General features: G+C 49.9%; 1 protein-coding gene across 1 annotated transcript in view; it reads right to left on the bottom strand.

Annotated features, from left to right (window-relative positions):
- Positions 1–15136, bottom strand: part of LOC120394602 (butyrophilin subfamily 2 member A2-like) — a 67344-nt gene that overhangs the window by 46048 nt on the left and 6160 nt on the right. The window contains exons 4-5 of the mRNA XM_039518829.1: positions 7214–7495; positions 3264–3380 (exon numbers count right to left, since the gene is read on the bottom strand). Coding sequence (XP_039374763.1) covers positions 3264–3380; positions 7214–7495 — 399 coding nt within the window. The remainder of the gene's footprint in view (positions 1–3263; positions 3381–7213; positions 7496–15136) is intronic.

Here is a 15136-nt window from a genome sequence, read left to right as displayed (position 1 = left end):
AGCTAATTTTGATTCCATTAGAAGTCTAGTTACAGACTGCTGAGCTGAATTCACTTTGGGTCAATGGTGCACTAGCACTGAGGCTCCCCTACCACAAGGTGAAATCACTAAGTGCTGAGTTAAGTAGTTGGGGAGCTTGAAGGTATGCTGGTGGAGCAGGTGGCAGAGCAGTTTGTGGGAATGGCTGGTGGAGGGGAGTAGTTTGTGGGACAGCTGCTGGAATGGCTGGCAGAGTGGCTTGCGGTGAAGGCTGCATCAGAACCCCATGGAGAGGCAGGGTAGTTGGCCTTGGACCCATGTAAGGTGCCCCTCAACGCTCCCATGCCCTCCCCATTCCCACTCAGGCTGGGAGGTAAAACTCTGCAGTTAAACTTTTGAACTCTGGGGCTGCAGTGACCAGGGACAGAGACTTTTGAGTTGTTAAACTTTTGGGTGATTCTGGGGTTGCTGGACTTAAGACCCTGAGGGGAAAAGGATACTGCCAAACTTACTTGGGGGTGGGTCTTTTGCTCATGGTTTGTGTTATGAATCCTGTTTGTGGTGTTTCCCCAATATAAAGCCCCATTGTTTCCCTCCTTTAGTAAAAGGACTTTGCTACACTCAGACTCTGTGTTTGCGAGTGGGGAAGTATTGCCTCCTAGAGGCGCCCGGGGGGGGGGTGGTATGTAATTGTCCCAGGTCACTGGGTGGGGGCTCAAGCCGGTTTTGCATTGTGTTATTGAAACAGAACCTGGATACTGAACCCGGCCCTTGTTGCTGCCAACTCAAATAGGCAGAAGGGTTACATTTTGGGGGGGCTTGTCTGGGATCCATAGGTCAGTACCCCTCGCAAGCACCTGTTGACTATTCCATTACATTGGGAAACAATTGTGTTTATATTTTGAGGAAATTAATGTTTGTATAATGGCTAATATGTCAGGTTTGTTGGGCAGTCTCTAGCTCAGGGACCGCAGCCTCAGTTGATGATTGGGCAAGGATGCAACACACTTGGGAAAGGGGGAGGAACTGGATTGGAAGGGGGTGGAGCAGGGGCAGGAAGAGGCAGGGTGGGGTGGGGCCTTGGGGAAAGGGTTGGGGTGGGGCCAGGGCCTGGGGCAGAGCTGGGGGGTCGAGCACCCCCTGGCACTTTGAAAAGTTGGCACTTGTGCTATAGACTTTCAAATACTCTTTGGCAAAGTTCTTCACAAAAGGTTATAAGGAAACTCAGCCATGATAGTATAAGAGGTGAGATTGTCATGGATGAGAAACTGGCCACTATCAGTGACAGCGTGCCAGACTAGATGGGCCTGAGTCTGATTTGCTCTGTAGTCTATTGTGTTCTTAAAGGCTTCTGTTTTAGAGCCTGATTCAGCAAAATACTTACCACATGCTGAACAGGGCTGGATTGACTCATGGGCTTATAGTTCAGGCATGTTCTTACCTACACTGCTGAATTGGGGCCCTAGTGAACACACACATAAATGCCTAGATATCTAGATAATGATTCCCAAATAAAAATGGCTCCCTTGAACTTAAGGCTCTTAAGAAAATCCACTATTATGATTGGCTGAGTGAAGCAAGGCCCTACATCAGGGGTCTCAAACACACGGCCCGCAGTTATTTTCTGAGGCCTGCGAAGTCCTTAAAGCCCCTCCGCTCTCCTCCAGTGTTTACCTAGAGCAGCTCCAGCCCGACATGCACCAGGGGCAGGGTAGGCTCCCTCTCTGCCTACCTGCCCTGCCCCCACACTGCTCTGGGAAGCGGAAAGAACGTGGGGGAAGAGAGACGCAGGATGTGTGTTGATGTTGCTTCAGGCACCACCTCCAGCAGCTCCCACTGGCCACAGTTCCCTGTTCCCAGCCAATGGGAGATGCTGGGGGAGGTGCCTGAAGGAACAGCAACACATGCACCCCGTGACCCTGCTCCCCCACATTCCAGCCACTTCCTGGAGCAGCGCGGGGGCAGGGCAGGTTCCCTGCCTGTCTGTCTGCCCTGCCCCCAGTGCGCCCCAGGCCAGAGCCTGCCCCCCAAACCGCTCCTGCAGTTGAACCCCCTGCCACACTCCTCCTGCACCCCAACCCACTGCCCTGAGCCCCCTGCTGCACCCCAACCCACTGCCATACCCTGCACCCTGACCCCCTGCCCTGAGCACCCTGCTGCACTCCACACCCCTCCTGCACCCCGATCCCCTGCCCTGACCCCCACCGCATCCCTCTTGTACCCCACACCCAAATCCACTGCCCTGAGCCCCCATCACACCCCTCCTGCACCCCAATCCCCTCCCTGACCCTCTGCTGAACCCCTCCTGAACCCCAACCCCATACCCTGACCCCCACTCATCCCTCCTGCACTACACACCCCAACTCCCTGCCCTGAGCCCCTGACACACCCCACACCCCTCCTTCACCCCCTGGGGGCAGGGAGAGGATGGAGTTAGAGTGGGGAATTCGGGGAAGGGTTTGGAATGGGGGCAGGGAAGAGGCAGGGCAGGGGCAGGGCTCTATGGAAGGGGTGGAATGGGGGCAGGGCCAAGGGCAGTGGGGGGAGGTGTCAGTAATGCAGCCCTCAGGCCAATGTACTAGTCCTCATGTGGCCCTTTTTGGTCATTTGAGTTTGAGACCCCTGCCCTACACTCAACTCAACATCATTTCTGTTTCTCTGTCTTTAATGCAACAGATTTTGAAAACCACATCTGATCAATTCCAAAATTTCCAGGAGTGCTCTAGGCATCAATGAACAGAACCCGTAGCTGTTCTGGTGAAAACCAGAAAACTGAAAAATCCAAATTTTACTGGAAGTCAATTTTTTCCTGCTTTCTGATTTTCAGCAAAATCAACAACATAGTGACCAGAGTGAGCAGCTGAGGCCCAGCCTATATAAGCAAAGAAATGTGAGACACTCAAATTTTAAAAATTGCCATGTATTTGTGCTCCATGATCTAAATTCTTCAGGTAAGATTCTGTGCTCAGAGCCTGCAGCCCAGGAACAGGAGAGGACTGAGGTAGCTTTATGTCATCCTGGTATCCTTCTAGTTTTGGGCCTCTCTAGATGCCAAAGCAAACCCTGGTGTAACTCAGGGCTTCTGTACATGGGAATTGCAGGGATGGCCATCTCCACAGCATCCTCTTATACCATGGGGTGACCTGCAAGCACCCTATTCTCATTTCCATACTGTGACTCCCAATAGTTTTCCACAAGCAAAGTCCCTAAAACTACCTTTAACTTCTGGGGGTACTATTTTATTATATGCATATTATTTATTTTCTTCTTTCTTTTCACTTTACCTTTCACTCTGTGCTGCTGCCAGATACAGTAACTGGCAAGGGCAATGAGAACAACCAGGACAGCGACAGTCACTCCCAGAGCCACAATCCACAGACTGACCCTCAGGAAAAACAGCTCTGCAAAGGAAACTATTATTTACTTGAGAGCAAATACCTGCAGAATGAAGGAAGGATACTGTGACTAGTTAAAAGAATCTCACAGGGAAACACAGTGAAATGTGGTTCCTTTGTGCTTTTATTTAGTCTGGTCACTGAACATTAATGGAAGGGACAAGGTGGAGTTCCATTATGCTACAGATATTCAGTATAAGTTCAAACATTCCCTGGGGCTAGGCTGCTCTAACTGATCCCAAGGCTGCAGCTGGTGCAAACTGGCCCTCAGAATCAAAGAGTTGTGAGGAGCTTCCTAACACCCCTGACTCTCCTGTGCTCAATGTGGCTCAACCCCACAAGAGAGTCCATCCCAAAAGATATTAATACAGGATTTTAATAAAAACAAAACTTAAGCCTGGAAATTCCAGGTAAAAATTCCTCCAGATTCCTGTAGCAATGGCTGACTAGAGGTCTTTGCTATGTGATCAGTGTGATATATTATGGCTGTGTAAATATTACAAGCTGTCACTTTATATCTTGAGGGGTTTCCTAATGCTGCTTGAAGATTAGGATGCTCTGTAGGGAGCATACAGAATGTGACAAAGTTCCTCCTCTACCTTGATGGGTCCTGAGCTTATTGGCAGATTTTCTCACCTCAGTGATCTTCCCTTCTGGTGCAACCGACAGTCTGGGTCAACTCCTCCTGTGTCTGATCAGGAGTTCAGAGGTTTAGGGGCGGAACCTGGGCCTGTCCTCTACTCAAGGTTCCAGCCCAGGGCCCTGTGGATTGCAGCTGTCTAGAGAGCCTTCTGTAACAGCTGCACAACAGCTACAACTCCCTGGGCTACTTCCCCGTGGCCTCCTCCAAACACCTTCTTTAGCCTCACCACAGGAACTCCCTCCTGGTATCTGATAACACTTTTAGTCCTCCAGCAGCACACACTCTCAACTCCTCATGGGCACACCACAAATTGAAGTGAGCTCCTTTTTAAACTCAGGTGCACTTATTAGCATGCCTTGATTGGCTGCAGGTGTTCTAATCAGCCTGTCTGCCTTAATTGGTTCTAGCAGGTTCCTGATTACTCTAGTGCAGCCCCTGCTCTAGTGTGATGTTATTGATATAATCTGGGGCCATATAGAACATGGTTGCAACCAAGGTCTTGTAGTGGCACCAAATGTTATATAAAGAGGTCATATAAGGTGTCTAAGACCAGGTTATAGGTTGCTGGTTATGATTATGCTGTTTATATGTATCATTTTGTAGTTAAAGTTATGAGTATTGGCTCTATACTGTCTGTATTTCAAATTTGTGCTCTGCTTCTGGATGACACCCCAGACAAGTTGGTGTTAGCTCTGCCTAGCCTGCTTGATGGCCCATTAAGGACCATCAGCTACACAATTGACCCATTGAGAGAAGGCAGATACGCCTTGTGACTCAGCAAAGTATGCAGGAACTTGCCCATGTGACTGCAGACTCCATTTTGCTGTAATTTTCCACAGTAAGAACAAAGAGGTGTTCTTACACCTGGAAAAGCCTATAAAAGGCTGATGCCTCATCTCTATCTGGTCTTCAATCCTGCTTTTTACCTCTGGAGGAACTTTGCTACAAACTGAAGCTCTGAACAAAGGACTGATGACCCATCCCAGCGGGGGATGTACTCCAGAGACTTGATTTGAACCTGCAGTTTACTCCATCACTGCTACAAGCCTGAACTAAGAACTTTGCCATTATTTTATGTAATTGATTCCATTTAACCAATTCTAGCTCTCATCTATATATTTTTTCTTTTATGAATAAACCTTTAGATTTTAGATTCTAAAGGAGTGGCAACAGCATGATTTGTGGGTAAGATACAATTTGTATATTGACCTGGGTCTGGGGCTTGATTTTTGGGGGGGGGGGAATCAAGAGAACCGTTTTCTTTTATTGGGGTGTTGGTTTTCATAACCATTCATCCCCCCAGGACGAGTGGTTCTGGTGGTGATACTGGGAAACTGGAGTGTCTAAGGGAATTGCTTGTGACTTGTGGTTAGCCAGTGGGGTGAAACCAAAGTCCTCTTTAGCTGGCTGGTTTGGTTTGCCTTAGAGGTGGAGAAATCTCAGCTTTGGGCTGTAACTTTCCTGATTAAGCAATGGGTCCTGAATTGGCATCTCAGTTGGGTCCTGCCAGAACAGCATTGTCACATCTGGTCACTCAGGGAACAGAAAACTACTCATCTAGTGACCAGTATATTTGCCCTCTACCACACTCCTGTACCCCACTGGTCTGGGTCTGTCACAACAGAATGTTAGGGTGGGAAGGAACCTCAGGAGGTTATCTAGTATCCAACCCCCTGCTCAAAGCAGGACCAATCCCCAGACAGATTTTTACCCCAGTTCCTTAAATGGCCCCCTCAGGAATTGCGTTCACAACCCTGGGTTTAGCAGGCCAGTGCTCAAACCACTGAGCTATCCCTCTGCTAGCAACAATTTGAGATCTCAGATGAACCATACAATACAAAGCAACGTTCTTATTATTATAGAATTTGTGTGTTAAGATGCTTTTAGGTGAGATTTTTTCTGCATATTTTGGGCCTGGTCTTTTATGACTAGGACTCCCAAAGCTCACATTGACTTGGTTATGCAGGGAAAGCAGGATCACGCCCACCGAGTGACTGTAAAATGGAAAACCACAAGGTACATTCACAGGGGCATGTAGAGTTACTTTGGCTGTGGAGCTCTGCCTTTGCTGCCTTCTGTGCAATTAAATGCAAATTACAGCCTGAGCCTCTGCTCTGTCTTAGGCAAAACTGTCATGTCAGGCAATGGGAGTTTTGCCAGAGTCTGAACTGCAGGATGGTGCCCACAGTGCAGCTTTCACTCTGATGTGGTATTTTTAGATGTGATCTAAGTAGCAATGCTCAGATCATAACCTAAGCTCTCTTGTGCTAGTCAGGAAAAATGACTTTCTTAGGCATATTTTCATGAATACTCAGCATCCAGCAGCTCTTCCTGAGAACAGAGGAGAATTCCCACCTCCACTGAGAACTGCGATGGTCAAAGCACACAGAGAAGTGAGACACAAACATAAATACTCTTGCAGGAAGGTTGCAGCATAACATGACTTTGTCTTAGAATCCAGAATCTTAACACAGAAGAACCCCACAATGGAGAGGGGCTGCTCACTAAAGCAGCAGACACAACTCACCCCACCTTGCTTTATGTTGTCTCGTCTATAGGAAACATTAGTGTGCAGCAGGCTGGGGTGTAAATCCACTTTGCACTAAATTGCTGAGCACTAACTGGCTGTGTGCACCCTGCTGCCATGATCTGAAAGTTCCCTGGTGCACTTTGATCTGTTCCCATTTCAAAGCAGGTAGATGAAAGCACACTTAGGAATTGTTAGTGCATGTAGCAGAGTTCACACAGACAGTTAGTATATGGCATGCTAGTGAGAGGCAGATTTACACCCCAGATTGCTGTGAACTAACTGTTCCTGTAGACAAGCCCTGATTCTGCTCACATGCTTTGCTGCAGAGCCCTCTATCCTGCAAACAGAACCTGGAAACCCCCCATTCTTACAGTGATAACTTGCAGTTCCAACACAGTCCTCTCAATCTACCTGCACTAAGAAGAATGATGATTTCTGGGTACGGAGCTCTCATAAGAATCTGGCTAAAGGTATCCCACCTGCAAGATCCTAAACATCCTAAGTCCCTACTGGAGTCAAAGAGAATTGAGTTTGCTCAGGACTTTACAAGACATACTCAGCACCTTGAAGGTTCAGGCTAATAAACAGGGGACACAATGATAAATACTCTCTGCCCACATCTGCAGCATTTCAGTCTATCTATGTGCCATGTGGACCGGCACTTACCTGCTATATAAATTGTTGAGACTCTCTCCTGGTTGATTCGGGGGTTCCTGACACAGCAGTACACTTTCTGGTTGGACTCTTTTGTTATAACAATAGCAATCTCTGTTTGAAACAGGCCATTGGCTTCTTGGGATATGTTTTCAGAGACTGATGGTAACAGCTTCCCATGGAGATCTCTCCACAGCACCTCGGGCTGTGGGTACCATCCAGATGATCGACACACAACCCAGATCCCTCTGCCCTGATGTCCCTCCACAGAGATGTCAGGAGCAGAGCCCAAACCTATGAAAGAAATAAATTAAATTCTGATAATTCTACAGTGCCCTGTAATAAGACAAAAGAACTAGATGAGGATATTGATATAAAAGGCATCCCAGAAACTTGGTGGAATGAGGATAATCAATGTTACACAGTAATACCGGAATACAAACTATATAGGAATAACAAAGTTGGTTGTGCTGGTGGAGGAGTGGCACTATATGTGAAAAAAAGCATAGAGTCAAATATAGTGGGGGGTGGATAGCTTAATCGTTTGAGTATTGGCTTGCTAAATCCAGGGTTGTGAGCTCAATCCTTGAGGAGGGCCATTTAAGGAACTGGGGTAAAAAACTGTCTGGGGATTGGTCCTGCTTTGAGCAGGGGGTTGGACTAGATGACCTCCTGAGGTCCCTTCCAACCCTGAGATTCTATGATAGTAATCTTAAATGAATCAAACTGTACCATAGAATCTCTATGGATAGAAATGCCATGATTAAATAATAAAAGTATAGCAGTAGGAATATGCTATGGACTGTGATGGTGATTATGAAATGCTCCAGGAGATTAGAGAAGCTATCAAAACAGAAAAAAATTCAATAATAATGAGAGATTTCAAGTATCCCCATATTGACTGGGTACATGTCACCTCAGGATGGGATGCAGAGATAGTTTCTAGACACCATTACTGACTGCTTCTTGGAGGAGATAATCCTAGAAACCACAGGGGAAAAGGCAATTCCTGATTTAGCCTTAAGTGAAGCACAGGATCTGATCCAAGAGATGAATGTAGCTGAACCACTTGGTAATAGCAACCACTATGTAATTAAATTAAACATCCTTGTGTGGGGTTGGGCTGGGGGGTGAATACCACAGGTCCCCACTACATTAGCATTTGACTTCAGAAAGGGGAATTACACAAAAATGAGGAAGCTAGTTACACAGAAATTAAAAGGAACAGTCACAAAAGTGAAATGCCTGCAAGTTGCATGGGAACTTTTTAAAAACACTATAATAGAGGCTCAAATTAAATGTGTACCCTTGTAGCAAAGCAGTGTGGTTCCCTGCTGCCCTGGGGAGGGATGAGCCCCTCTGACTACCAAAGTGGGCAAAGCCAGTGAAGCCTGTGCCCACCCTCCAGAGGTCATGGCGCAGGACAGGAAGTACAAAAGTCCAGCCCCAGAGTTCACTAGAGACCCAGTTCCTGGAGACGTCAGATGTCTGTGGCCCAGCTCCCGGTTGGGAAAGTTCAGCAATTGGTGGCCGACCCAAGGACTGGCCAGACCAGTTGAGGCTTGATGTCAGGCCATGGAGAAGCTGTTAAGCCTGCCTGTGGCAAGTTACCCAGGGGAGCTCACCAGTTACCCTGAGAAGCCCATGCTGCTTGATTCCTTGGAAGACACCGTGCAGACACAGGTACCTCTGGAGGGGGAGGTAGGAAGTAGCCCAGGGGCAGTCAACCCTAGTCTGGCTGCAGCACACCCAGAGCTGATGTCAGTGTGTTGTGGCCAGGATCCCCACTGGCACAGCAGCAGGCCGTCTGCTGCTGCTAGGCCCTCAGGCTGGAATGCAGTGGTATGGGTGGGCCTGCATCCCCCCTGCCAGCAACTTGTGGGTGGCCATCTCTCCCTCTGCGAGGGCCTTCAGAGCCAGGGCCTGAGCCTCCTAAACTTATTTGTTTGCTCAGCCCCTGCCTGAGGGTCTGAGCCACTGATTCTGTATTGCCCTGCCCTGATCCAGGGCTTGAGCTTGTTGCTTAACTGTTTGCCAAGGGCAGCTCCAGGCACCAGCTCTCCAAGCATGTGCCTGGGGCAGCAAGCCACTGGGGGCGCTCTGCCGGTTGCTGCGAGGGTGGCAGGCAGGCTGCCTTCGGTGGCTTGCCTGCAGAGGGTCCACTGGTCCCGCAGCTTAGGCGGACCTCCTGCAGGCACGCCGCCAAACGCAGCCTGCCTGCCGTGCTTGGGGCGGCAAAATGTCTAGAGCCGCCCCTGCTGTTTGCTCAGCCCCTGTAGGAGGGCCTGAGCCATGGACTTTGTACTGCCCCACCCTGACCTAGGATCTGGACTTATTGTTTAACGGTTTGCTCATCCCTGTCTGAAGACCGGAGCGTGAGACTCGCTACTACCCAGCCTCAGCCTCAGCCTCAGCCTCTTACCCCCGGCTCCCTCCTCACCCGGAGCCTCAGCGCCTCGCCGGAACAGCCGCAGCACGTCTCCGGCGGGGCCTGAGCTCCGTCCCGCTCAGAGCCGCGTGGTGAGGGGGCGGGGCTGGGAGCTCCACGCCGAGCGGAGGCAGCTGAGCTCAGCTCGGAGCTCGCAGCCCCGCCCCTCCCCACGCCGCACTGAGCGGGCGGGGCTCAGGCCCCGTTGGAGCTCCCAGCCCCGCCCCCTCACCACGCGGCTCGGATCGGGGCAGGGCTCAGGGGCTCGGCCGGAGACACGGCGCTTGATGTGTGGAGAGAGGGGAGGGCCATCATGGCCCCTGGCTCCCCTTGTTCTGAAACCCCTGGCTTGATGCTTATCACAGGGTCTTCAGCACTTGGGAGGAGGGATGGGAACACCCTCTGCCAGGAATGGAGCAATTCACACAACTCAGAGCTACAGTTTCATGCTGTATTTATCTCTACTAGAGAACATCACAGTGAGATGAATATCCCACTTTATACCTCTCTGAACATCCTCTACTGGAGATGGATATGAAGAACCTCTCCCTCTCAGTCCTCCCTCTGTCCTTTCCATACAGCAGGGTCTGCGCAGGCACTGGCCCCTGCAGCTCCCAGTGGCTGCAGTTCACTGTTCCTGGCCAATGGGAGCTGTGGGAAGTGGCGGCCAGCATGTCCCTGTGGCCCGCACCACTTCCTGCAGCTCCCATTGGCTGGGAATAGCAAACCACAGCTACTGGGAGCTGCAGGGGGCCATGCCTGCAGATAGTCAACATAAACAAAATGTCTTGCAGCCCGCCAGCAGATTACCCTGATGGGCCACATGCCAAAGGTTGCCAATCCCTGCTATATAGTCCCCTTTTAACATTACCCCACACTGAGAATCAGGATACAGCAAAGCCATTTCTCATGGTTAATTTCATACAGTGCTATAGCAAGCGTCAGCTCTGCTTCAGTTAAGACTGAGAAGACTTTTCCATTTCTAAGTACCCTAAAATTTGCAGGCATACCCAGAAAGTGTTAGCATTTACTGTGTCTTGAAGGAGAGTAGGGTTGGGCTACTGATCCAAATTTGGAGTTGTTTGTGCAAGGGCATTCCCAAAATACAGACCCTGAAAAAATAGCATTTCATATAGTTCACAGCAACTTTGAAGTTTGAAACAATCCCTGGGCACAAATCTGAGAATGAACTGTAAACATCTGGGAACATTTGGGAAAAGATCAACCTTTGTCAAGGTGGGTGTTTTTTTTCTTCCTTCTTTTCCTTTTTTAGGCATAATCTCCATACAGCAGATAATTCAGAAGGTGCTGAAACTATATTTGAAAAGAAAATAAATTATACGTGAAAACACTTACTGGGAGGGGTGATCAGACTGGAAGAGTGGATGGGAATGGGAGATAAAGAGGTTTGAGTCTGCAGCAAGAAGTCTAGGTATTATGGGAATGGCTGGTGGGAAGGGAAGAAGGGTTGGGGGCTCAAAGGAGGAGGGGTGGGGCTGGGGGAATGGGATGGGAGGGATTTGACAAGTGGATGGGTGGCAGTAAAAGTTATGTATTTAGGGCAGTGGTTCCCAAACTGGGGTCTGAGAACCCCTGGGGGTTCACAAAATGTTACAGGGGGTTCTCGGGGGGAAAAATCCCTAATGTTGGACAGAGCTGTCCCTAGGGACCCTGGGTAGCACAGGGCCAGCAGCCTGGAGCCCCTGGACTTTCAAGAGCTAAGCAGATCAAAGCAAGCATCTCTATCACATTGAGGAGATTTAAACTTCAAGACTCTTTATAAGAAATGGAAAGGGAGGTGGATATTTTTTTCTGTTTTTAAAATTAAATAGGCAGCTAGTGTTATTTTTAAAATTATTATGAAGAACAAGTTCAAGCTTTGTTGTAACATGTATTGTTTGCCTGGACTGCTCAAGACCTGAAAGCTTGTATAGGAGGAACTCTTTGAGTTGGCTTCTTAAATACCTTCCTGCTGTTTCACATCTGATGCTCCTTGATGAAACACAGGAGCCTTGTCTTATAACCGACTTATTCAAAGTGATACAAGCTACGAAAGTGAAATCTTGGAAGAGTATTGCCATTTTCATAATGTAATAAGAATATTGTAATGATAAGAAAGAACATAAGAATGGCCCTACTGGGTCAGACCAAGGAGCCAGTATCCTGTCTTCGGACGGTGGCCAGTGCCAGGTGCCCCAGAGGGGATGAACAGAACAGGTAATCATCAAGTGATCAATCCCATGTTGCTCATTCCCAGCTTCTGGCAAACAGAGGCCAGGGATACTTAATAAATAGTGTGTAATAAGACCCCGGGCCCCCGGAATCCTCTGGGCAGCCCTGGGAAGCATTAGGAAAGGGATGGATAATAAGACAATAAATATCATAATACCATTATAGAAATACACGGTAAACCCACATGTTCAATATTGCGTGCAGTTCTGGTTCTCCCATCTCAAAAAAGAAAGATAGAAAGAAAGGCAACAAAAATGATTAGGGGTATGGAACAGCTTCCATAAGAGGAGAGATTAATAAGACTGGGACTTTCCAGCTTGGAAAAGAGACAATTAAGACATCTCTGATCCAAGACACAGAGCATCAGTAAATCAGTCACTCCCTTGGTTTTCACACCTCAGCTGCTGGAACAGGGCCTCATCCTCCCTGATTGATCTAACCTCGTTATCTCTAGCTTGCTTCTTGCTTGCTTATATATACACACCTGTCCCTGGAAATTTCCACTGCTTGCATCTGAAGAAGTGGGCATTCACCCACGAAAGCTCATGCTGCAAAACGTCTGTTAGTCTATAAGGTGCCACAGGATTCTTTGCTGCTTCTACAGAACCAGACTAACACGGCTACCCCTCTGATACTTGTACCCAACTGTAGTGAGGCAGTTACCCTGCTCCTGTGAAAGGCTAGGCTGATTGGGGAAGCAGCCACAGCTGGGGCCACGCTCCAGTCAGGCCACAGCTGGCCCTATAAAAGGGCCATGAGCCAGGAGTTGAGAAAGGGTCTCTCTAGCCCTGGAGGGAGAAGGGCTAGCTCTATGAGAGAAAGGTACATGAACTGGAGCAGTGCTGGGGAATAGGGCAAGGGAGCTGGGGAGCTCTAGCCTGGTAAAACCCCAGGCTGCAGGCCTTGTTGAAGGCCTACAGCGGTACTGGGGCTGCAGAGATACAGCCTGTGACTAGGCAAAGGCAGCAGGTCCTAACCCCTTGCCAGTGATGAGTGGCTATTACAGACTGCAGTCTGCCTCAGTGAGAGGGGGCTGGATGGGGATAGAGGGTTGGGGGTTCCCCTGGGAGGTGAGAACCAGAGTGGGGGGGTACTGCTGGGGCAGAACCCTGAGGTAAAGAGGCATGGGGGTCTGGGAGGGACATGGGGGGGGCCTCTAAGGCAGGTGAGACGCCAGCCTGCAGAGGGCGTTCTGGGCTGGAAGAGCTAATTCCCAAGATGACCAGCAGCAGTTGCTGCGCTAGTGAGTCGTCGCTTTGCTACACCAACATATTGTGAAACAGTCAAGGTTTTAGGACACAGACGATGTCTCAGATTTCTCTCACTGTCCCTGTTAGCAACTACATGCAAACACTTCATAGCACAACCATTATCCCCACTGCACTGTAACAGAATGTAGGTGGGGGAAAAGCACTGAGGAATCAAATGGCAACTTAGATACCACTAGATTTGGGCTATTCTTGGTTCTGCCATGGCCTGCTGGGTGACCTTGGGCAAGTCACTTTACTTCTCTGTGCCTCAGTTTCCTATCAGTAAAATGGAGACATGAGGTAAAGTTCTTTGCGATCTACCGATGAAAAGAACAGTATCAAAGCTAGGGCTTTTTGTTATTACCTAGCCACAGTCATGTATCAACTGCAAACCTAAATGAGAACTACAGCTCCCTGACTGACCGTTAACTCCTGCAACAAACATTTCCCTTTGTTGTTTTTTTTTTTTGGTTTTTGTCTTTGTTTTTAAAATTCATTGATGAAAACCTTCATTAGCACAGAGTTAAGGTTGCCTGGTGGTATCTCGTTCCCTTTCAGAATGCTGAGTTCAGCAAAATCCAAACTCAGGAAATGGAGTGAAGGTACATGTTCAAACAACCTTAACTCTGCTCTTTTCATAGGCGGTGAGTTCCATACCCATGTGGTGCTTGGGCACCAGCAATATTCAGAGCCAGGGGCCCAGCTCCACCAAAATTTGGGGCCAGTCCCCCCCCCCGGCCCCACCTGGTCCCTCCCGAGTGTCCTGTGGCCCTGACTTGCTGCCCCCGCTCGCCTTTCCTGGGCCCTGGAGCAGAGTATCCCTGTCTCCTCCAGGCTGCTTCCCTGCAGCAACTGCTGCCACAGGGTCCTAGTTCCCCTCTCTCCACTACCAGGGTGGACTGACTCTGAGCCTGCTCTTCCCCCTCAAACCCTTCCCTTTTCTGGCAGGACCCTCCATCAGCACAGCCCCCCGCCCCCCGTAACTGCTCCTGCCCCATGCTGGGCAAGGAGGCAGCCCCATCCCTCACCCCCAGTGAGACTACAGTCAGGGGCAACAGCAGGGGAGCAGGTGCACATAGCACCCCACGGCACCCACTACAAGGGAGGCGAGGGAGATTCCTGGACCTGAGAGAGACCCTAGGAGCACATGCAGTGACAGTGGTGGGGATGAGTGTGCTGCTAGGGGGGCGGGAAAGGGGGGCTCCTCCCCCAGAGCTCATTGCTGCCAACAGGGAAAGGGCTGGGGGAGTCCTCCTCTCTGGCCCCTGTCCCAGAGCAGCCTGCCTGCACCCCAAACTCATCCCCAGCCCTGCCTCACCCCGGAGCCCACAGCCCCAGTCAGAGCTTTTACCCACCACACCCTCAACTCTCTACCCTAGCCCTGAGCCCCTCCAGCATCCCAAACACCTTATCCCCAATCCCAGCCAGAGCCCTCACCGCCTACACCCCTACTCTCACCCTGATCCCCTCCCACAATCCAAACCCCTCATTTGCAGCCACAGCCCTCACCCCTGCACCCGATCCCTCTGCACCCGTCCCATCCCCAAACTCCCTCTCAGAGCCTGCACCCTGCACCCCAATCCCCTACCCCAGCCTAGCACTCCAGACCTCCTCTCTCACCCAAACTCCCCCCCAGAGCCTTGGGCAGGTGCGGGGGTGGAGTTTGGGCAGGGGTGGCTTTTGGGCACCACCACAATTTCTACAAACATGCTACCCCTGCTCCTTGGGGCTGATAACCAGGAATTGTCTGCATACCCTGTAGCTTCATTTACTGTGTTCAGTGTAGCTGTTCTGACTGGTGGAGAGATTAGTGGGAACAGGGTGGCCGAGTTGTCGCTGGATATGCGGAGAGGTGCCGGTGTACCTTCAGGGATCTATTATGCCTCTTTTCAGTGCTGAGCTGTGTCAGTGGCAGGGCACAGACTTCCTGCCATGGGGATTGTCAGCAGTCTGGTGTCTGACATGACAATGGTCTCCAGGGCTTGGTGAGGGGTAAGTGAAGGAAGCATCTCAGAAGGACTCCTC

The sequence above is a fragment of the Mauremys reevesii genome, unplaced genomic scaffold (genome assembly GCF_016161935.1).
Source record: "Mauremys reevesii isolate NIE-2019 unplaced genomic scaffold, ASM1616193v1 Contig7, whole genome shotgun sequence".
Taxonomy (NCBI): Eukaryota; Metazoa; Chordata; order Testudines; family Geoemydidae; genus Mauremys; species Mauremys reevesii.
The sequence above is the reverse complement of the archived record's forward strand: the minus strand, read 5'-3'. Positions and strand labels throughout refer to the sequence as shown.